At 50.6% G+C, this 23024-nt stretch overlaps 1 protein-coding gene across 1 annotated transcript; it reads left to right on the top strand.

Moving 5' to 3' along the window:
- Positions 1-2149: 2149 nt before the first annotated feature.
- CDCP2 (CUB domain containing protein 2) lies at positions 2150-22162 on the top strand (the record flags this gene model as incomplete). Its single annotated transcript, XM_082615142.1, has 6 exons — positions 2150-2228; positions 10323-10670; positions 13539-13874; positions 14897-15250; positions 18850-19028; positions 21836-22162. The coding sequence occupies 6 exons, from the start codon at positions 2150-2152 to the stop codon at positions 22160-22162; spliced, it is 1623 nt and encodes a 540-aa protein (XP_082471268.1).
- Between the last annotated feature and the right edge of the window lie 862 nt (positions 22163-23024).

The following is a 23024-nucleotide window of genomic DNA, read 5'->3' as shown; positions in this document are numbered from 1 at the left end:
GGGCTTGTCCAGCAGATGTCATGAAGGGAGGGCAGGATGACCCTGAGCCTGGAATCTCAGCCCAAGGGGGAAGATGGGGTGAGGAACGTGCGAGGCGGGGCGGGGAGAACAGCAGGGAAGGGAGACTGGAGCTTCACTGGCGTGCAGGGAGGGAGGCGGTGGTTCCAGGGGTGGGACAAACGCTTCACAGATGAGGGATTCAGGGGGTAACAAGAGGACGCTGTCACAGCCCTGCCCACACCCTGTGGCCTTCACCATTCCCAAGCTTCTGCTGCGACCCCTGGACACTGGGGCGTTCACAGGCAGGTTGGAAATGCCTGGGAGAGGATGGCCTCGAGCGGCCGTCACCCAGGGGCAGCTGGCAGTGGTGGGCAAACACGCTGCCTCCTCCTGCCTCACTGAAGCACCATCTCCCAGAGGTGCCCTTGTGGGTGGAGCCTCGGTTGCCCACCGTGGTCAGCTGCTGGCTAACATACCCTGAATCGGCTTCTTCTCACCCCCGTCTCCCTGTCCCCCTCCCCTACCTGTGCTTCCAGGGATCACCTCCCGGATAAACTCCTTGTCCTCAACTCCCTGCCACAGGGTCTTCTTGTGAAGCAACTCAACCCACAGCAGTGGCTCAAACCCTCTGCACTTCAGCTTCCTCCTCTGCAAGATGGAGAGTCCGATACGTGCCTCTGAAACTGGGGGGACACAAGCACAGGTCTGGGAGGCTCAGCACCATGCCCAGTACTCAGCAGGCACTGGGTTAGCGCCCTTACTCATACACACAGTAGGTGTTTAATAAAAGCTCCGGCCCCCTCAGACGGCTCAGGACACAGAACCCCTCTGTTCCTGCCAATCAGGCCCCACCGGTAAGCCAATGCCTCAGGCCTGACCATTCCCGATGCTCTTGGCTGAACACCTTCCAGGTGGCCTCCCTCCCATGCTGGCAGCAAAGGGCTCCCTGGGGACCTCCTGACAAAAGTTTGGGCCAAATGCAACACGTGGTCTGGAAGATGGACGTCTGAGCTCCTCAGAGGTCAATAAAAATCCTCCTATGCACTGAGCCAGGCACTGGCTTGGGCTTCCCCTACATTATCTCATCTAATCCTCTCCACAAACTGCAGGCACTGCACTGCTCTCCTGTCGTGGTCCAGGAGATTGGGCCTCAGAGAGGCCCCCGCAGCCCAGCAGTGAGGGGTAGAGCCTGGATTCAGCCCTTGTCTGTCAAGCCAGAGCCCAGGCTCCTCACTGGGAGGCAGGAACATGCCACGTTCACCTCGGATGCCCTGTGCCTGGTGCAGGCTCTGCACAAAGAAGGAGCTTAGGAAATGAGCCTTGGGCCAGACTGAACCAAATAGGGCTCCTAGAGGAAATTGAAAGATCCTGTTTCCTGTTGGACACGGCGCCCCTGAGGGTATTTCTGTGGCCCAGCTCCTAGCACAGGGCCTGGCACATAGTGATGTTCAAGCCAGGTTTGTGGATCAGTAAAAAGGTGAACACTTAATATCCTTGGCCAGAATTTACACTGTGGCCCAGATCCATGACTGCGTTAGGAGTTGTTCTATACGATTTTCCCATTCTGTTGTTCCTGCTGCATTTTCCCTTCGCTCTCCCTCTGAGCTCACCTAAGCACGTCTGAGGGATGCTTGTCGCCCTCCCCCATCGGTGGGGGATAGGGAAACCTATAGCAAGTGCTCACTGTGTGCTTTAGTGTATGTTACCACATTTCATTTCCACAATAGCCCTAGAGGCAGGGCTGAATGGTACCACTGGACAGATAACCTAGAGGAGTTGGATGACTTGTTCACGGTCATCTGGCCAATTGGAGGCTGACCGGAGATGATCTCAGGTCTGCCTAGCCCCAAAACCCGTGCCCTTTCTCCACCACCAAATTCCCTCCCAGCCCTAAGTTGCTTCCCTTCCCCATCCAGTGTGGCCAGTGCAGACCTCCGAAGTGTCAACCTGGTGACACTAGATCCGTCACCTTAGGGTGGAGTGAAGGAAGCACCTGGGGATCAGCTTACTAATTCAAGGTGCTGATGAATTATTCACACCACCATTAACTTGGAGGCCCTTTCAGCCTCACCTCTCTTTCCCCTGCTCCAGACCCTCAGGTCCTGGCCTGCCCCGAGCTCGGCAGACCTGCGGGGCCCCCAGCGAGGAGATGCTGGCAGAGCTGGAGTTCTGTTTGCTGCTGGCAGTGACACTGCTGAGCCCAGTCCCCAGGGCCCAAGCCATGAAAGGTAGGAGCTGCTGGGGACAGGCAGGAAACCTGGAGGGGGGCAGAGGGGTGGCAGGTAACAGCGGGGTCTCAGGAGGTTTACATGTGGAAGGCCAGAAAGCGGAAGGCCCTTTTGGGGGCAGGTGGCCGAGTTGAGGATATATTGCTTCTGAGATGGGGAAAGACAACATTTATCAAGTGCCTACTATGTGCTGGGTACTTTCCACGTATGAACGCATTTAATCTTCACAACCAACTTCAAAGTGGGTATTAGTCCTCCTTTTTACAGAGGAGGAAACTGAGGAAGAGGGAGGTTAAGTAACCTGTCCAAGACTACATGTTTACCAAGGACGAAGGGAATGGCTCAGAGAACGATTAAAGATTTGTTGCTGGAATGAGCCCTTATTTTCCTCCTGAGAGCCTGCTGTACTTTCCCATCGCCAGCCAAGTGAAATCAAAGTTCCTTATAAAGGCATTCAGTGCCTTCCCAGGTTTGGCTCCAATCTCTATATAACATCCAGCCTCGGTTCCCGGAGTCCCTCGGGCATCCCATACTCTGGCAGAGGATCACACCCCTCCTGGAGATGCTTCACCCTCAGGGCTTTCACCCCCTGTGCCCTCTGCCTGGAAGGTCCCTTTTCTCTTTTTCTACCTGAGAACATCTGGCTCATCCATCAAGCTCAGGTCAAACACCACCTCCTCCAGGAAGACTTCCACATCCCTTCATCAGCCTCAGAAACTCCCTCCTTGGAGATCTTAGAATCCTCTGCTGGCACCCTGGTCCCTGGTCGCTTTGTGCTGTTCCAGCCCTCTGAGCACTGTGTGCCTGTCTGGGAAGCCAGGGCAATATCACTTCACCCATCTTCAAGGGGTGTGTGTGTAGCGGGGGCTCAGCCAGCGGTTGCCAGTGCCTCGTCTTCCTGCAGGTTCAAGGGGGGCTCAGGAAGGAAACGTAACTTTCCAGTCACCTAGTTGGTGGCAGAGATGGCCTGGACACCCAGGTGTCTCACCCCATGCCTGGGTGGTAGGAGAAGCTAACTGTTCCCATTTCTAGCCACTGGGGCTTCAGTGGCCTTGGGGTGACCCTGGAGTTCAGGGTGCCTGCCGGACAAGGCACCTACTTGTGCTGGGACCCAGGGCCTCCTGGGCCACCAGCAGTTCTGCTCCAACCTTCTCACGGCTTTTCCCATCCAGTGGGCAAGGCTGGGGGAAGGACAAGGACAGGCAATGAACAGGATGTACCTCTGTCCTCTTGCCAAATCAGACATTGCTCCCGCCCTGGCCTGCCCCCAGGGCCAGGCAGGGAGCCCTGATGTGAACTGGGTGTGCATCTTGTAGCCTCTGCACTGCTTTCTCTCATCCATGTTCACAGCTGCCCAGTAAGGTCATTATCCCCATTTCACAGATGCGTGACTGAGGCTCAGGTAGGCTAAGTGATTGTGAGTCTGAGCCTTTATTCATGCCATTTCCTCCCTCCAAATCTTCCCCAGCTCACAAAGCCTTCTTGCTCCTTCTAGCCAAACTCAAACATCAACTCCCCTGTGTCCCTCCCCCAACAGTGCTGGCCCTGGCAAGACTGCCCCCCCCGGACCCCAGAGCCCATGTGGCCCCAGCACAATCACGCCACATGGCTTTGTCTCATTTGCCTAACTCCCCCTATCTTACCCCACAACTGGGTGCTCCCCAGGAAGGGGCCCATTATGAGTCAGCACAGGCCTGTACAGGACACATGCCTGGCAAATGTGTCTCTCTTACAGGAACTTTGGTTAAGTATGTTTTTCAGGATGCTTCTGGTTGCAAGGGACAGAAACCTAATCTGGATGACTTTAAGCAAGAAGAGAAATGCAGTGGCTGGTGCCAGGGAGGCGGGAGTATAGCTGAGTTGGGCAGTTTGGGTTCTGGGCCATTTCCTCTTCTCACATGGTTCTTGCCATTTGCTGACAAGCTCTTTCAAGGGGCCCTGAGTGGGGTCCACCCAGGGCTCTCACTCCCAGCTTAGGTACCTGGGAGGAAAGGGTTCTCATCCAGGCACTCAGCAGCAGGACTCTGGTGGCACAGGCCCACCCCACAGGCCAGTCGCTGTGGCAGTCCTGGGGGCCCCAGTATTGCCCAGCTAGGATCCTGTGTCCTCCTGTGGGCCTGGGAAAGACGAGGAAGGGTTACCACATGGAGGCAAGGGAAGGGAGCAGTGTCTAAAATAGAGGGCATGTTCTTGCAAGAGGTGAAGGAATGAGGGCTGGGTGGAATAAAACAGGAGATGTCAGCTACAGCAGTAACTTCCCTTTTTGGACCTCAGTTTTCTCATCTGTTAAATGGAGTCAATAACACCTGCGCTGCCTATTTTATGGGGATATTGTGAGGATGATATAAGATTGTTCACTGATTCATTCACTCAGCAAATATACACTGAGCACCTGCTTTGTACCAGGAGCTCTTCTAGGTGCTTGGGAGGCAGCAGAGAACAAAACAAACGAGAATCCCTGCTCTCATAGAGCTTACAGTTTTGTGGAGAGAGACTTGGCAGTGAACCAAACAAATAAGGAAACAAATAGTATATTTGACGGTGATGGGTGCTATGGAGAAAATAAAGCAGAAAAGGGAGAGAAGGGGTACAGGGATGGGGAGAGAATTTCAATTGTAAATAGGGTGGTTGGGGAAAGCCTCACTGAGAAGGTCATTTTTTTCAACTTTTAACTATGAAAATTTTCACACACAAAGTGGAGAAAATAGTATAATAAATCCTGATGTCTCCATCAACCATCTTCAACAGTTATCAACATTCTGCCTTTCTTGGCTCTTCTATCCTACCCCTACCCCCATTTTAGGGGGGCAGACCGGAGAAATTTAAAGACAAGCTCAGATATCACACTATTTCACCCATAAATATTTCAGAGTATATCTAACAGATAGATAGATAGATATTCCCAATATTATTATAATGATATAATATTCTTTAATTTTATCTAATACTCAGTTCAATTTTCCCCATTACCGCAAAAAAAAAAAAAAATCCCATTGCAATTTTTTTTTTCAACTCAGAATCCAGACAAGGTCTACACATTGCTTCTGGTTGATATTTGACTCAAGTCTCCCTCCCTCTCTCTCTCTCTCTCTCTCTCTCTCTCTCTCTCTCTCAGTCTCTCTCTCTCTCTCTTTTTTTTTTCGGTACGCGGGCCTCTCACTGCTGTGGCCTCTCCCGTTGCGGAGCACAGGCTCCAGACGCGCAGGCTCAGCGGCCATGGCTCACGGACCCAGCCGCTCCGCGGCATGTGGGATCTTCCCGGACCGGGGCACGAACCCGTGTCCACTGCATCGGCAGGCGGACTCTCAACCACTGCGCCACCAGGGAAGCCCGTCTCTCTCTCTTTTTTAATCGACTTCTCCCCTGGCAACCACTTTTCTACTCTCTGTTTCTATGAGTTTGATGTTTTAGATTCCACATATAAGTGATACCATGCAGTATTCGTCTTTCTCTGTCTGGCTTATTTCACTTAGCATAATGCCCTCAAGGTCTATCTATGTTGCTGCAAATAGCAGGATGGATGTGTTTTTCAAGGCTGAATGATATTCCATGTCATATGTATCTCCATTCATCTGTTGATGGACACTTAGGTTGTTTCCATATCTCGGCTATTGTGAATAATTCTGCAATGAAGATGGGAATGCAGATAACTCTTTGATACCCTGTTTCCAATTCCTTTGAAATATACCCAAAGTGGAATTGCTGGATCATATGGAGTTCTATTTTTAACTTTTTGAGAAGCCTCCATATTGTTTGTCATAGAGGCTGCACCAGTTTGCATTCCTACCAACTATGCACAAAGGTTCCTTTTTCTCCATGTCGTTGCCAACACTTGTTACTCTCTTGTCTTTTATAATAGCCATCCTAACAGATGGGAGGTGATATCTCATTGAGGTTTCGATTTGCATTTCCTTGATGATTAGTGATGTTGAGCACCTTTTCATGTACCTGTTGGCCATCTGTATGCCTTCTTTGGAAAACTGCCTATTCAGTTTCTCTACTCATTTTATTTTTATTTTACATTTTAAAATTTATTTTATTTTATTATTTATTATTTTTGGCTGCATTGGGTCTTCGTTGCTGCACGGTCTTTCTCTAGTTGCAGCGAGTGGGAGCTACTCTTCGTTGCAGTGCACAGGCTTCTCTTGTTGCGGGGCATGGGCTCTAGGCATGCAGGCTTCAGTAGTTGCAGCACATGGGCTCAGTAGTTGTGGCTCTCAGGCTCTAGAGCATAGGCTCAGTAGTTGTAGCGCATGGGATTAGCTGCTCTGCAGCATGTGGGATCTTCCTGGGCCAGGGCTCGAACCTGTGTCCCCTGCATTGGCAGGCAGATTCTTAACCACTGCACCACCAGAGAAGTCCTCTACTCATTTTTTTTTAATGGTGAAGTGTTGAAAGCCTTCCTCTTTATATTTATTTATTTATTTATTTATTTATTTTTGGCTGCGTTGGGTCTTCTCTGCTGCGCATGGGCTTTTCTCTAGTTGTGGCGAGTGGGGGTTACTCTTCGTTGCGGTGCGCAGGCTTCTCACTGTGGTGGCTTCTCTTGTTGTGGAGCAGGGCTCTAGGTGAACAGGCTTCAGTAGTTGTGGTACGTGGGCTCAGTAGTTGTGGTTCTTGGGCTCTAGAGCGCAGGCTCAGTAGTTGTGGCTGACAGGCTTAGTTGCTCTGCGGCATGTGGGATCTTCCTGAACCAGGGCTCAGAACCCATGTCCCCTGCATTGGCAGGCAGATTCTTAACCAGTGTGCCACCAGGGAAGTCCCTACTGATGGTTTCCTTTGCTGTGCAGAGATTTTCATTCATGTAGTCCCACTCGTTTATTTTTGCTTTTGTTGCCTTTGGTGTCAAATCCAAAAAATTATTGCCAAGACCAATGTCAAGGAGCTTACCTCCTATGTTTTCTTCTAGTTGAGTCTTTTTAAATATAACAGTTGTGTCTCCCCCCACCACCTTATTTACTGTTGAAGCACGTAGGTCATTAGAATTTCCCACATTCTGGACTTGACTGAATGTGTCCTCACGGTGTCATTTAGATTGTTCCTCTAGCTTCCATATTCACTCTAACTTGTAGACAGATCCAGAGACTCCATTAGATAAAGGTTCCTTTCTTTCCCCCCCAAGAAGATGTTATAGGTGTTTCATCAGGGCACCGATTATTCAGTGTTTCACTTTGACGTTAAGATTGGTCAGTGAGTTCAGGGGTTGTTAGCCTGATCCATCCATTATAAAGTTCCCTATAAAGGTAACTTTTTGGCATTTTTTAATTATAAAAATTTTCAAACATTAGCAAAGGTGAAAGAATTTTACAGAAAATATTTACCTACTCAACCAACTAGGTTTTACCTCTCATCATTTACCTTTTTTCTCAGTGATTAGAACAGACAATGATAATGATGATTCCATTAAGGTTTGCAAAGTTATGTTTTCCTAATGTTGTTATTCTTTCTGTAGTCTTCTTTAAATAACAATTTTTCTTCATCAGCTATTTGGTTATCCTGATATATATAGTTTGTAACAGGAAAGGCAAAGTAAATGCTTAATTCTTTCTCCATGTATCAAGAAGAAAATGAGTTCGTGCCCGAGCAATCTCTAAAGGAAATCAATAAGTTCCTTTTTAATTTCTTTTAGTTGTGTTATGAATTCATGAATTTTTATATATTTGATGGGTTTCAACCCACTGCAATAAATTTTGGGGGGCGCTACTCCCCACGGCATGTGGGCTCTTAGTTCCCCGACCAGGGATTGAACTTGGGCCCCCTGCATTGGAGGCACAGAGTCTTAACCACTGAACCGCAGGGAAGTCCCTGCAATAAATTTTTTTGAAGCTCAAATTATACCTTTTTTAGCCAGTGGGAGCCCCTTCAAGAAGGTTTCTGTATCTTTTGACACAATCCCAGCAGTTCCGATAGTTTCTTTACTTTCTGGTGTGGCAAGATATCCCAAGTGTATTTTGTATATTTACTGCCCAAGACTAACTATTTCTTTAAGGAGCCCTGCTTCATTTTAGTTGGACATAACGATCCTAATCTAATTTAGTTGGACATAATAATCCTAATCTAATAATCCTAATCTGAGTCCAAGTGATACAAATACTACCAGGATATCATTGCTTTTAGGGTTGTTGTTTTTGTTTTTTTTGTGTGTGGTACACGGGCCTCTCACTGTTGTGGCCTCTCCCGTTGCGGAGCACAGGCTCCGGACACGCAGGCTCAGTGGCCATGGCTTACGGGCCCAGCCGCTCCGTGGAATGTGGGATCTTCCTGGACCGGGGCACGAACCTGTGTCCCCTGCATCGGCAGGCAGACTCTCAACCACTGTGCCACCAGGGAAGCCCTGCTTTTAGGGTTTTTAATGAACAAAGCTAGGAAATTAATATTTTTAGAAATAAAAATAAATCAAATTTGTACTGATGTTTTCAATTCAAATTAAGGATCTCAAGAGTTCTGCTTAGTTTTTTAATTCTATACTTGTATTGCTCTCCTCTTACACTGCAAATCTTAGTTTCTATTGACATTAACATACTTCCTTTACTCCAATATATAAAATATTGTAAAATAACAGTATTCACTATTACTACTAATAGTAAGTCTACTGAATATAGTTTAATATTTCTTTGTGTTTCATTTTGTTCTTGGGATCTATTCCACTAGGAAGGTACAGTCAAAATAGTGTATTTCAACATCATTTGAAATCATTTTTCCCATGTGAATGTGCCTCCAACTTGACATATAGTTAAGCTTATTTGTTTTAGTTTGGCATATGGGTTACTTAAATATTTTTGATAATTTTAAAATTATATTAAAAATTACTCATGATTATAAAGTTAAAATTATCAAATAAATTGCGTTTAAAGAGGTCTAGCAGTCGTGCCTGTTTCCTCCCCTTGGCTTACATCTTCCTGTGTCAGAGAACAATTTTTATTAGTTTCCTTCCATTGTTTTCAAAATATAAGCAAATATGTACATATAAGAATGTAGTTTTGTGGACTTCCCTGGTGGCGCAGTGGTTAAGAATCTGCCTGCTAATGCAGGGGACACAGGTTCGAACCCTGGTCCAGAAAGATCCCACATGTCGTGGACCAACTAATCCCGTGTGCCATAACTACTGAGCCTGAGCTCTAGAGCCCATGAGCCACAGCTGCTGAGCCCACGCACCGCAACTACTGAAGCCTGCGCACCTAGAGCTCGGGTTCTGCAACAAAAGAAGACACTGCAATGAGAAGCCCGCATACTGCAACAAAGAGTAGCCCCAGCTCGCCGCAACTAGAGAAAGCCCGTGTGCGGCAACAAAGACCAAACGCAGCCAAAAATATAAATAAATAATTAATAATAATAAAAAAAAATGTAGCTTTTTTTGTTTGTTTGGTTTTGGGTTTTTTTGCAGTACGCGGGCCTCTCACTGTTGTGGCCTCTCCCGTTGGGGAGCACAGGCTCTGGACGCGCAGGCTCAGTGGCCATGGCTCACGGGCCCAGCCGCTCCGCGGCATGTGGGATCTTCCCAGACCAGAGCACGAACCCGTGTCCCCTGCATCAGCAGGCGGACTCTCAACTACTGCGCCACCAGGGAAGCCGCCAAGAATGTAGTTTTAACTTTGTAGTAGACTGTGCACATTCTCACTCAGGATGGGAGCAGGTAATATTATTTTTAATTTTCGAATTCCCCAATGCACATCTCTAGTGCCTAGCATTTGGTACTATTTTATCTAAAATTATAGTCCCACCTGACACTTCTTGTCTCCTTTCCCTGCTTTATTTTTCTCCAGATCACTTATCACTAGTTAATATGCTCTATATTTTCCTTATTATCTTTATTGTTTGTCTTTCCCACCAGAATTTTAGTCTATTTGTTCCTGCTGTAACCCCAGCACCTAAAACAATGCTTAGCACTCAAACAATATTTCTTGAATGAATAAAAGAATGTTTGACAAGTATCTGAAGAATAAGTAAATGAATGAACAGCTACATGAATAAATGAATTGACTTAGGGCCATGACCTCATGCTCCCTTATCCCATCCCAAAGAACCCGCTTTGGAGCTGGGCCACTACCCAAGTCCCCAGGGCTGACTCTGAGACATTCTTGCCTCTCACCACAGGTGTCAAATGTGGGGGTGTGCTCTCAGCACCTTCTGGAAACTTCTCCAGCCCCAACTTCCCCAGGCTCTACCCCTACAACACGGAGTGCAGCTGGCTGATTGTGGTAGCTGAGGGCTCCTCCGTGCTGCTCACCTTCCACGCCTTCGACCTGGAGTACCATGACACCTGCAGCTTCGACTTCCTGGAGATCTACAACGGGGCCTCCGGGGACCAGGGCAACCTGCTGGGGAGGTTCTGCGGCCAGGTGCCCCCACCGCCCTTCGCCTCCTCCTGGCACGTCATGTCTGTGGTCTTCCACTCAGACAAGCACGTGGCCAGCCGAGGCTTTTCTGCGGGCTACCAGAAAGGCAAGGGGGACTTGGCAATGGAGAGGGTGGCCCTCCATGGGAGGAGGGCGGTGGGGTAAGGTCACGGGCAGGGTCTCAGCATCTTTGCATGTAGGCTGCTCTGTAAACTGGATGCCCCTGCTCTCATAGCTCATGGGGCAAAGGCAGCCTCTGTTGGTAGTCTTTTGTTTTTTTTCCTGTTGGTAGTCTTGGTGGTGGTGTGTTCCCACCTTCATGGCAACATTTCCCACGTCTCCCTCCATTATTCCGGGAGTCCTCGGAGGGTCTCACTGTGCTCAGGAATGAGGCCTCTCGCGCTCTCCTATCCTTGTCCTTCTCACCCCATACATGGCATCAGGACACTGGAGGGGACACCGGAGGGGACACCAGAGAGGACACCATGCTGCCACTCCTGCTGATCCCTCTGTGGCATCTCATGTCACGGGCACAGGATTCTCTCCCCCTCCCCATCATGTCCTCGGAGTGGAAGGTGCATGAGCGTCTGCGTGGAGCTGGTGATGCTCTCCCTCCCAAAGCCTTTCCTGAGCTCGCCTCCTGTATCGTGGTCCCTAACCCCCCCTCCCCTAGCCAGGCTTGGAGCCTACCCCTCCGGCTAGTGAGGGGAGCAGAGGCTTCACCCTCCTTGCCTTTCTTTCTCCTTGACTCATTCCTCTTTCCTCAGGCTTCTCTGCACAGACTCAGACCTCCTACCTTCTCCCAAGGCCAAAACCAAAGGCCTTCCTCACAACAGCTCAAGCAATGGGCTCCACAGAGGCTCCTGGTGCACAGGGTTCACCTTCACCAACAGCAATCAGGGCCGGGGCGAGGGTGCATACAGTTCTATGCCTCCAAAGCCAGACACCAGCTCCCACTGGCTTTGGAGGCATAGTACTGTAGAATGGTAAAACACAAGAACCACAGACCGATCTGATCATAGCAGTGGAGTTGTAGATCCCTAGATTTTTAGACTCTTAGGGTATCAAAGTTATAATACCATGTGCAATGTTTTCCAATATTTTTAAAAACAGGAGTACCCTTATATCAAATGGAACCTTATATTAATCCTGATATGTAAAAGAGATAAAGGCAGCATTTTTAAAAAATAAATTTTATTTATTTATTTATGGCTGCATTGGGTCTTCGTTGCTGTGCGTGGCCTTTCTCTAGTTGTGGTGAGCGGGGGCTACTCTTCTTTGCGGTACGTGGGCCTCTCATTGCGGTGGTTTCTGTTGTTGTGGAGCACAGGCTCTAGGCACATGGGCTTCAGTAGTTGTGGCACGAGGGCTCAATAGTTGTGGTGCGACGGCTCAGTAGTTGTGGCACACGGGCTTAGTTGCTCCGTGGCATGTGGGATCTTCCCGGATCAGGGATCAAACCCGTGTGCCCTGCATTGGCAGGCGGCTTCTTAACCATTGCGCCACCACGGAAGTCCCAAAGGCAGCATTTTTGTTGTAAGCATTTATAAGTTCGTATTTTTAACATTTACTTATTATAAGCCAATCATTGAAAACATAAGTAAATATTGATGGCCTCCAATTAGTTAAATTTTTACATATAAGATATGTGACTGTGGATGCTATCTTTCATTGAGTTAAAAAATAGTTTGAATACAGAAAAAGAAGGACATTTACACCAGATGTCTGCAAATAGATGCCCTGGGGTTACCGTGGAGCCCCAGAACACATTTTGAAAGTCTCTGCTAAGGGTATTGACAGCGGACGGGATCTCACAGACTGTCAAAACCTGCCCTCTCATTTGACAAACAATACACCTGAGACCAGAGAGGGAATGTGCCTTCCCAAGGTCACACATCTGGGAGGGGCAAACTGGGACAAGAAGTCAAGGCCTTAGCCACCCAGCACAGTGCTCCATTCACACAGCCATGCCATGGAGTGAGATTCTGGAGTCTCAGGAGACACAACCGAGTGTGCCCCTCCCTGCTGGTGGCCTCCAGCTAGTCCTGGCATTCATTATCACCTAGCTCCCAGTTGTAATGGCTACACTGGGTTCCAAAGGGCTTTCACCAGAAACTTATTAAACTCTGCATGCGTCTGAGCCTGGTGGATCTGTCTGAACAGGTCTTATGATTTCTAATATTCCCATGAGGCTCAGAGAGGCTGAGTTACTTGCCCACAGTCACACAGCAATAGAAGACTGAGCTGAGAGGAGACCTGTCTTCAGACTTCAAACCTATCTCTACTCCTTCAGATCCTCCCTCTAAGCCTCAGTTTCCTCATCTGTTCGGGAGATTTGATAATGTTCCTGGTTTCAAGTACCTCAGCCTCTATGCTTCACTAGCCTGGTAGGAGGGGACAGTGAGACTGATAAGATCAAGTGCGCAGACTCTGAAGTTAGTCAAATCCTGCCCTCCCTGATACCAGTGGGGGACCTGCTGTCAGTGTCCTGCCCTGTCCCTTGGGGCCTTGCCACTGCAATGGCTCTTGCCAATCTCCACATCTCTTTGCTTCAGGGCTTTTTCCAAAGCTTTGGCAGGTCACCTCTACCTCCAGCGGCCCTCAGCCTCGATTCTGGGGAATGCCCCTGCTCCCCCACCCTCTCTCCCTCGCTGCCCATCTGCGGTCCTCTGTCTCTCCCAGATAAACTACTTGGGCTCAAATCCTTGTCTTGGGCTCAGTCTGGCTGAAGCCCAACTCACAAAGGTAAGTTATTTAACTTCTCTCTGCCTCCAGTCTCTCAGCTGTAAAATGGGGGAAACCACGGTGCATTCCTCATGGGGTTATGGTGATGGCGTGTGCCTGTCACTTACCAAGCACTCAGTGGGTGGTGACAAGAACCCCATGAACACCTGTGGGCGTGGCATTTCCCAAGGGAGGAGATGGGGGAGCCACAGGGAGGGAGAAAGTTCGGTTCAAGCGGGCTCCCTTGCAGATGCGTGTGGTGGCGTCCTGACGGGCCTGTCGGGGGTCCTCACCAGCCCCGAGCACCCCAACAACTACCCTAACAATGTGGAGTGCCGCTGGGTGATCCGAGCCTCTGGCCCCGCCACCGTCAAGCTGGTCTTCGTGGACTTCCAGGTGGAGGGCAGTGAGCAGTGCACCTACGACTATGTGGCTGTGCTTGGGGGGCCCGGCCCTGCCCATGGGCACCACTACTGCGGCAGCTCCAGGCCCCCCACGCTCGTGTCGCTGGGCCACGAGCTGCAGGTGGTCTTCAAGTCTGACTTTAACATCGGGGGCCGGGGCTTCAAGGCCTACTACTTCTCAGGTAGGAGGGCCGGAGCTACACCCTGAGTGCCCTGTGTGTGCTGGGCTCCTGCCTCCCCATCACGCTTGTGGCGGGGCGGGGAGGGGTTGTACTCTTCTGCCTCTGGGCCTTACACTTCCTGCTCTTTCTCTGCCTGAAATGTTCTAGCACACCCTCTCCCGTCTGGCCGATGCCAAGGCACAAGCATGTCACCTCCTCTGGGAAGACTCCTTGATTCACTCAGAATTATTCCCTTCCTTCAATTCCTTAGAGAAGTTTTCTCATAGCGATGATCTAACACATCACTTCTGTACCTGGTTTGCATGCTGATTTCCTCTGCTTGACTGTGAGTTCCTATGGACTTATCTTTGTACCTGCTACATAGAGGGTATTCAATTAATGTTTGTACGAATGAATGAATGAACCCTTGGGAATTAAACTGTCTAGTGGAGGAGATAGAGAAGGAAACAGACAATGATGGTGCACTGTGATCTGTGCTAACAGTAAGAATCATGGATGACTTCCTGGAGGAGGAGAGAATTGAGCAGTGCTTTGAAGGTATTAGCCAGTGGCAGAAGAAAGGGAAGGGTATTCCAAGCAGAGGGATCAGCATGTGCAGAGGCACGGAGGACAGAGTGGGTTTGTGTGCTTGTACTACTAGGAAATGTTTAGTGAGCCTGGAAGGTAGGGCTGGATGAGGGCCGGGGAGAAAAAGGGCAAGGTCAGGTCATGAACCACCTTGTCTGTCAAGTCCAAGTTGGACTCAACTCCGAGGACAGGTATTAGGCATTGTTACAGAATTCCTATCAGGGTCAACACTCATGAAATGGTTTACCAATTGGAATGACAGTCTCAGCTTTCAGCTAGTTTCAGTTTAAAGGAAGCTTTGGGATCAGTTGTCCGGTTTGCTGGCCATGGTGCCCACAACCTGCCAGGGTGGTTTTAGGACCCTATAGCGCCTACTGCCCAAGCTGTAGCTGCAGAGGGTGACAGTCTCCACCCTTCTCACCATTGCTCCTTCTGTCCTGCTCTCCCCCATCCAGGAGAATGCCAGGAGGTATACACGGCAATACGGGGCAACTTCTCCAGCCCACAGTACCCCAGCTCCTACCCCAACCACATCCGGTGCCACTGGACCATCCGTCTGCCTCTTGGCTACCGGGTCAAAGTGTTCTTCCTGGACCTGGAACTAGAGGGGCCCAACAGCCTGACCAGGACCTGTGACTTTGACCATCTGGCAGCCTTCGACGGGGCCAGTGAGGAGGCGCCCCTGCTGGGCAGTTGGTGTGGCCATCACCTGCCACCACCGGTCACCTCGAGCCACAACCAGCTCCTGCTTCTGCTGCACACAGACCGTAGCACCACCCGCAGGGGCTTCTCTGTGGCCTACATTGGAGGTCAGCTGGGGTTGAGGGTATGGGTGTGCTGGTGGGGGAAGGTGAGGCCGGGGTTCCTGGTCTTTGTGGCCTCCTGCCTCCATCTCACCAACTTCTCGGTTGGCTACACCACTGCGGACTCCCGCCCTGGGACCTCTGAGGCTATATCAATATGGCCCTTGCTTATTTTCACTATTACAGTGCCCTATTTTTCCAGCTTCCAAATCCACAATTCCTAATTCTTCCCTATCTGTCACCTTCCTCCATGGGCCCCTGGCCTCTCTTGTACTATGATTAATCCTTTGTATCCAGGGGTAATACGCAAGATATGGTAATACTATTTATGGAAAACAATTGATATAATCATGGAGATGCTGACCAAGCTTGCTTGTACAGTCATAAGTCCTGACTGACAGTGGTTTGAAAAAATGACCTTTGGTTTCCTTACATAACAAGAAGCCTAGAGCTAGGCAGATGCTTTATTGGTTCAGGGACTCAACAGTGTCCCAACTGGTATGTCTGGGATTCTCTTGACCTCATGACTACAAGATGGCTGCCACAACTGCAGGCATCATGTCCATGTTCAAGGCTGGAAGAAGAAAGGGGAGGTTCCAGCCACAAATGTTGCTTTATCAGGAAAGTAAAAGCATTTTCGGAAGCCCTCAAAAGACTTCTTCTTGTTCTCATTATTTTGAACTTGGTCACATGGCCATGCCTAGCTGAAGAGCTGACCAGGGAACTTGGCACTCAGCTTTTCCATCCTCCATAATGCTAGTTAGATTTGCCAGCTGACAGCAGCTATCATCTATCCCCTCCTCTCATCACCCTTCCCTGGGCCATGGTCCCAGAAATGCCTGTGCTCTGGACCCATTTTGCCTTCTTCCTGACTAGGCTAGATCCTCTTGTTGTGCAGGTGCAGAAACAGAGGTGCAGAGAGGAAACGACTTTCACTGGTGTCACACGGGCAGTGGGTGGCACAGCCAAGGCTAGAACTCACACCCTTGCCTTTTGTGTGGCTAAGCAGGGCCTGGGGAGGAGGCCCAGGACTGAGCTCAGACGCACGGGGGCCACATCCAAATGCTGCCATTTACTGACCATCCAATGGTGCTCACCTGTAGGAGGGGTTGAAGAATGCTCTAGACAGGTGGTCGTTAAGATGAAATGAGGTAACAGGGGTCACAGTGCCTGCCTCCGAGGGCATCCTTGCTGAGTGTGGATTTCTTTCCCTTATGTGTCTCAGTCCTGGTCTGCATTCAAAAGATCTTTCCTCGGGACTTCCCTGGTGGTCCAGTAGTTAATACTCCATGCTCCCAATGCAGGGGGCGCAGGTCTGATCCCTGGTCAGGGAACTAAGATCCTGCATGCCACACGTCGCAACCAAAAAAAAACCAGTCTTTCCTCTTCTTTCTTTCTTCCCTTCTTTCTTTCTTTCTTTCTTTCTATTTATTTTTGGCTGTGTTGGGTCTTCGTGGCTGCGCATGGGCTTTCTCTAGTTGCAGTGAGTGGGGGCTACTCTTCGCTGCAGTGTGCAGGCTTCTCATTGCGGTGGCTTCTCTTGTTGCAGAGCATGGGCTCTAGGCGTACGGGCTTCAGTAGTTGTGGTTCGTGGGCTCTAGAGCGCAGGCTCAGTAGTTGGGGCGCGTGGGCTTAGTTGCTCCGCAGAACGTGGGATCTTCTTGGACCAGAGCTCGAACCCGTGTCCCCTGCATTGGCAGGAGGATTCTTAACCACTGTGCCACCAGGGAAGTCCTTCTTCCTCTTTCCTTACCCATGTGCAAGAGGAGTTTGGGGGCCCAGCGATGGTGAAGGAAACAGTAGAGCTGCAGCAAGCTAGTGGCAGCAAAGTGACCTGGGCCAATGCTCCCTCGGTGGGCCTCAGTCATCTCCATCCATAAACCTGGAGGAGAGCTATCTCTCTGTTAGAGCGACCCCTTTCCCAGAGTGCACTCAGAGAGCCAGGTGCCATAGGGCTCTGCCACAGCTAGCTGGCAAGTCGCTTTCTCTCTGCTGGTCTCAGTAAAATGAAAATATCAGCTGAAGGAGCTGTGAAGTCCCTTTTGCTCTTATGGTCTTATTTCTGGGCCTGGAACCTCTCCCAGCTGTGTGTGATCTTGGACAAGCTCCTTCTCCTTTTGGTGGCTCCAGAGACACCTCCCCGATGGCTGTGGGAGCCCAGATGCCTTTGGGAGCCTAGGGTCAGACACGGCACTAGTGCTGGGCCAGGCTCCAGATGTGGCCCAGGCTGCAGGCGGCCTCCAGGCTGGAGGACAGCCTCGGCATCAATCAGGGGTGACACACAGTTCAGCATCACCAAGATCATTGTGGGAGACGGCGGGCCCATAAATCCCCGACTGCCCAGACACCAGAGGCTGAAATATGTCTGAGGCATTTCCCGGAGAGGGGTTGAGATTTCCAGGCCTCTGCCTACCAGCTCTTTTCTTTTCCTCCCGCCAGCCACCCCGCTTCCTTCCCCCACCCTCACCCCTGCCCCAGCAAGCACTGCCTCCGTACACACACGCGTGCACTCACACACAGGCTCTCACGATCCCAGATGCTTAGAGTCACACAGGCCTGGCTGGGAGGGGCTGCAGGGGGCCACCACATAAGGTAGAGAGACCAGGAACTGTGGGATCTTACAGATGCAATGATTAAAATCCTGGCTTAGGGCTTCCCTGGTGGCGCAGTAGTTGAGAGTCCGCCTGCCGATGCAGGGGACACGGGTTCGTGCCCCGGTCTGGGAAGATCCCACATGCTGCGGAGCAGCTGGGCCCGTGAGCCATGGCTGCTGAGCCTGCGCGTCCAGAGCCTGTGCTCCGCAACGGGAGAGGCCACAACAGTGAGAGGCCTGCGTACCGGGAAAAAAAAAAAAAAAAATCCTGGCTTAGCCACTGCCGACAATTTCACCTCTCAGAGCTCCAGGTTCCGAAACTTTCAAATGTGTTTAGTCATATCCACCTCAAGGCATCATCATGAGGAGGGAGAGTGGGGCTTCCTTCACCACCCTTTTCAAACTGCAGCCACTGCAACCCTTACCCACACACAGTCTGCTCTCCCCGCTCCCCGTCTTTCTTCTTTGCTTGATTTTCCTTCAGGCGACTCTGACGCTTCAGTGTATCTTATGTATTCACTGGCTCCTCACTCAACTAGAATGTAAGCTCCAAGAGGGTAGGCATTTGTGGCTGGTTTTTTTCTTTTCATTTCTGTATCTGGTGTTTAGAATAGAGCCTGCACATAGTGGGCCATAAATACTTGTTAAATGATTGAATGAATTGCCTTGTATATGGCAAACATGATCAGCAAATAATAGCTTTCATTATGATTAAGAATATTCATTCGTTCAGTCAGTCAGTCATTTATTCAGCATTCACTGCACCTGCCAAGCTCTGTGTTGGGCTCAGAGGGCGCTGAGAAGTAGGCACGGGGCCTGCCCTGGAGCTCATAGTTTGATGGAGTTAAATGGAGTAACGCGTGTAAAACGTCCTCGTAGGACTGCTTAAGAGCCATCCCCTCTCTGGGCCTCAGTTTTCCATCCACCACCCTTTGGATAGGGGCTTGGAGAGGGTCGGGGTCAGACCGCCTGCCCCCATGGCCTCCAGCTCCCTCCTCCCGTCCATCCTCAGTTGTCCCCATGAACGTGAGTTGCTCCCGCACGGACTTCCAGATCCTGATCTCCGCGCAGGCACTGGCCCCTCTAGAACGGACCAAAGTCTACCTGGGCAGCCGGAGCTGTGCTGCTCAGGAAGTCGGCAGCAACTTCCGGATCCAGGCCCGCTTTGACACCTGCGGCACTGAGTCTCAGGTAGGGGCTGGGGGAGGAGGGCGGGCACGAGGGAGGGGCTCTGATCCCTGGGGAGAGGCACCTGCCAGACCTGAGAATTCAGCTTCTCTTCCTGGCTCTGGTCACCCCACAAGCCTGGATGCAGAACTCAGCCCCTCTTGATTTTACCTCAACAAACTTGCTCAGTGTAGACAGAACAAAGAACTCAAGTAGGGGAGACAGAGAAGGGGTGCCCTGCTGCACAAGCTGGCGCCAACCAAAAGCCCCTACTGGAGGCCCCTCCCTCAAGGTCCTGTGAACTGATTGTTCCTGGGGGCCTTCCTGCTGCCCCCCCTCCCCACTGGAGCTCCCCAGGGCCACCCAGTCCCCACCCCTCTAACGCACAGAGCCGTTTGAGCGCCGCTGCCTCCTGCCCACCCCCTCCCCAACCTTGTGATCCAAATCCATCCCTGGGCTCCACAAAACAAAGGGGCCCTTCAAGAGACAGGATCCACCTCCCTCCAAAGGCACCGAGGCGTACAAATGAAGTTTTTCGACTGTCCTTGTGTTTCAGAGGCCTAGAACCCAGGCTTGGGGCCCTCAGAGTCACCTGGTAGTGGCCCAGGAACCCTGGATGTTTGGATTCTCAGGGACAGGTTGGGAAGGGGAAAGCGGGAGAAGGCACAGTGGTCTCTATCGGGGACAACACCCCAGCCTTGGTGACGAATCTGGAGATTCGTCAGACTGTCTTGGCAGAAATCATGTGCTTTCAGGAAACCATGTTTCCCCATCACCCAACATTAACCGAATGTATGCCTCTGGCCCCTCCAGTCCACCCTCTGCTTCCCCAGCCTCCTGGCGGCCACCATCCTTTTAATCTGAGTAGAGGAGAAGTGGGAGTCAGTCTTAGCTACCAAGATAATCTGCCCTCACCTCTACACCATGCCCTAAATCCCCTTGGGCTTTTCTCTGGGGGCCGAACCACGTTCCATAGAGTCATAAAATGATGGAGACAGAGAACCCCAGAAGCAAGGAATCATGAAATTTAGAACAAAGAACTCACCGACACTCAAGGTCTCAAAGTCACAGAACCACCACTAGAACCTGGAGCCACATAATCATAGAATCTTGGCATCAATATCATGGAAACATAAAAACTGAGAGCCTCAGACTCATGGATTCTTAGTGTAACACTAAGTCCTAGACCCATGAGGACCAGTCTCTGCATTGAGTTGCTTTCAAAGATGCACAGTTCAAATGGCCAAAAGCCATGACAACCTATCTGTGCATCTCTTAAGAACCACAGAGACTTGATTTCATAACCGTAACACCACATCTGTGTGGACTTTCTTTCCACCTCAAGTCTCACTCATCAAAAACCCCTGAAACTTCCCCGCACACCTGTTTTGTGTGATTCCCCCCCGCTTCTTTATTATGTGGATTCACTTCGGCCCTTTCACTGGGTCCCCTTCCACTCTCAGGTTCTGTCTTTCTTTTTCCGACTCTGTGTCACAAAAGTCCAGGACACCAGTTCTCCTCAGAGGGTGTGGTGGTAGACAGGCTGAGGGCACAATGCAGAAGGCTCCTCTGGGGACATGGACTCAGAGCCTTTTGGAAGCCCAGAGTTGGGAGAGACCCACAAGGTCATCTGGTCCATGAAACTCCAGATCCGTGATTCCCCTTCACTGTCTTCCCCAAAAGGACCACCCAGTGTCCAGTGATGGCAGCTTCCTGCAGGTCACGCCCGTTTGCTCTGTTCCAGGCAGCTTTGGTTTTTAGAGAAGCCTCAGCTCAGAAGAGCCATGACTGGACAGGGGCAGTTGGGCGGCCTGAGGAGTATAACGGCTGCTCTAGACTAGGGGTGGGTGAGGAGAGTCGCCCAGCATCACTGCAGCCCCCAATCCAGACCACACCAGACTGCCCGTCAAAATGCTGTCCCTCAGTCCCCAGCCCAAACACTCCACTGTTTTAAGGCGTCCTAACTCCTGCCTCCTTCATCCGTGGGGGTGGGGAGGGCAGCAGTGTGACAGGCTCCCCACATCACACTCCTCAATGGCTCTTCCCAACCCCAGGGTGGTGCTACTGGGCTGAACAGGACTCAACCACAGGGACACATAATTGCTGCAGACATAATTGGGCAAAATGATTCCAGAAGGAAAGTCACGTAACACCAGGGACAGAGCATCTAACTGGGAGGCAGGAGACTTGGCTTCTGGATCTAGCTCTGGGAAAATTACTGCCTTTGCTGGGCCTCAGTAGCCACATCTGTAAATTGCCAAGGAAGGGAGATTGAACTAGATGTCCTGAAATTCCCCTTTGGTTCTACATTCTTTGGTTTGAGTGAGGTGTGATGGCTAAGAGCACAGTTAAGAATCAGGCAGATCTGGAAGAGAATACGTTCCCTGTCAATTGTGTGCTGTGTGACCTCAGACAAGGGATTTAACCTCTGGGCCTCATTTTCCTTATCTGGCAAATGGGTATATTAATGGTACCAATAAGAGAAGGTTGTTATGAGAATTAAATGAGATAATGCCCTTAAAATGCAGAGCCTGGAACATGGCGAATGTCCCTGTTGTTACTGTTACTATCTTTCATAGACACCACCTCCTTCAAGCCAGAGCAAACACTGACCCATCAAATATATATTGTCCATTCAGACACCGTCGTAGTGCCTCTTTTAGAGGTGGGGACACTGAGGCTCTGAGTGGGAAGGGAGTCAGTAGCCAAGCTGGGACTGGAAACCAGGCTCTGGAGTTCTGCCCCCTTGGCACTCAGTGCCTACATATCCAGGGGAACAGGGTCAGCCCTGGCCCCTTCAGGTGTGAGCAAGTGCCCCTTGACCCCCACAGAGAAGAAATAACACTTCAGTGATCGTCAGCGTGCTGTACATCGACTTCTCAGCTGGTGGGCAGGAGGATATCCACGAATACGAGGTCCGCTGCGAGCCGAGGCGAAAGGAGGCCTCTGTCCACCTGCTGTCCGGCTCCCACTGGCTTGGGCCATATGCTGCCACGGCAGAGCACCTTCAGGAGGCACCACCCAGGGACGAGGCAGAGGCACTGGAGGGCCCCGTGGCCATGGTGGCCCAGGACACCAGTGACATCATCTTCCTGGGCCTTTGCATCCTGGCTGGAGTCCTCATGGTCATTGCCATAGTGGTCTTGATGCTGCTGTAAGCAGGGAGGGTAGGGACGTGTCATCTGGCATCCCTGGGAGGCAGCCTGGGCACCCCACAACAGGGGCAGGACCAGGCCTTGTTGACTTTATGATGACCATGGGCAAGTCACTATCCCCCTCTGAGCCCCAGTTTCCTGGGGACCTTTCCTCTGCCCTGCTTATCTCACAGGGCTGACGTGAGGCTCAGAGAAGAGCATGGATAAGAGCTGCATAAACTGTCGCACGCCATGCATGTGTGTGCAACTGTTGTTATTAATTTTGAAGATTTTCTGCTATAGAAAAGAACTCTCCTGTGTGTATTTGTCAGCATAGATAGTTGTGGTCACTGGTGACAGAGTTGATAAAACTGACTTGTTCTATAACTTGTATGACTGCTTCACCAACTCAGGATGCCAATAAGGCCCCTCCTAATTTTCTGACTAATTGCTCATCCTAAGCATTCATTAGCAGGAAGTTCGGTATCCATCCAGGGGCCTCCACTCTCCTGAACTGATCTAGGAACCCTGAGGACTTTACCTAAAGCATATTAGTCCTGCCTCCAAACTCCAGGAACAGAGAGAAAGGAAGCTGAAACCCCACCTAGTGCTGTTGCTTTAGCCCCTGCCACATGGTGGCGCTGTTGAAGACTGGTCTTGTGCATCCTGGTGGATGCCTGTCCACCGGATGGACAGACCCCTAGACTATAAACCACAGGCAGGCCCATACTATGCTCAGTAGTGAGGCTGGAGGCTGAGGACTGGTGTCTCTTTCATGTTGACATTTTCCCTTAAATAAACCATGATCCTTGACTGAAAAACTGATTGAAGTCCCGTGTGTCTCTGTCCTCACCCTGATGTTGAGCTCAGATTACTAGCCCATCCT

This window comes from Mesoplodon mirus (genome assembly GCF_964341445.2).
Source record: "Mesoplodon mirus genome assembly, chromosome: 3".
In the NCBI taxonomy this organism is placed as follows: Eukaryota; Metazoa; Chordata; class Mammalia; order Artiodactyla; family Ziphiidae; genus Mesoplodon; species Mesoplodon mirus.
This window is presented reverse-complemented; position numbering and strand designations above follow the sequence as displayed.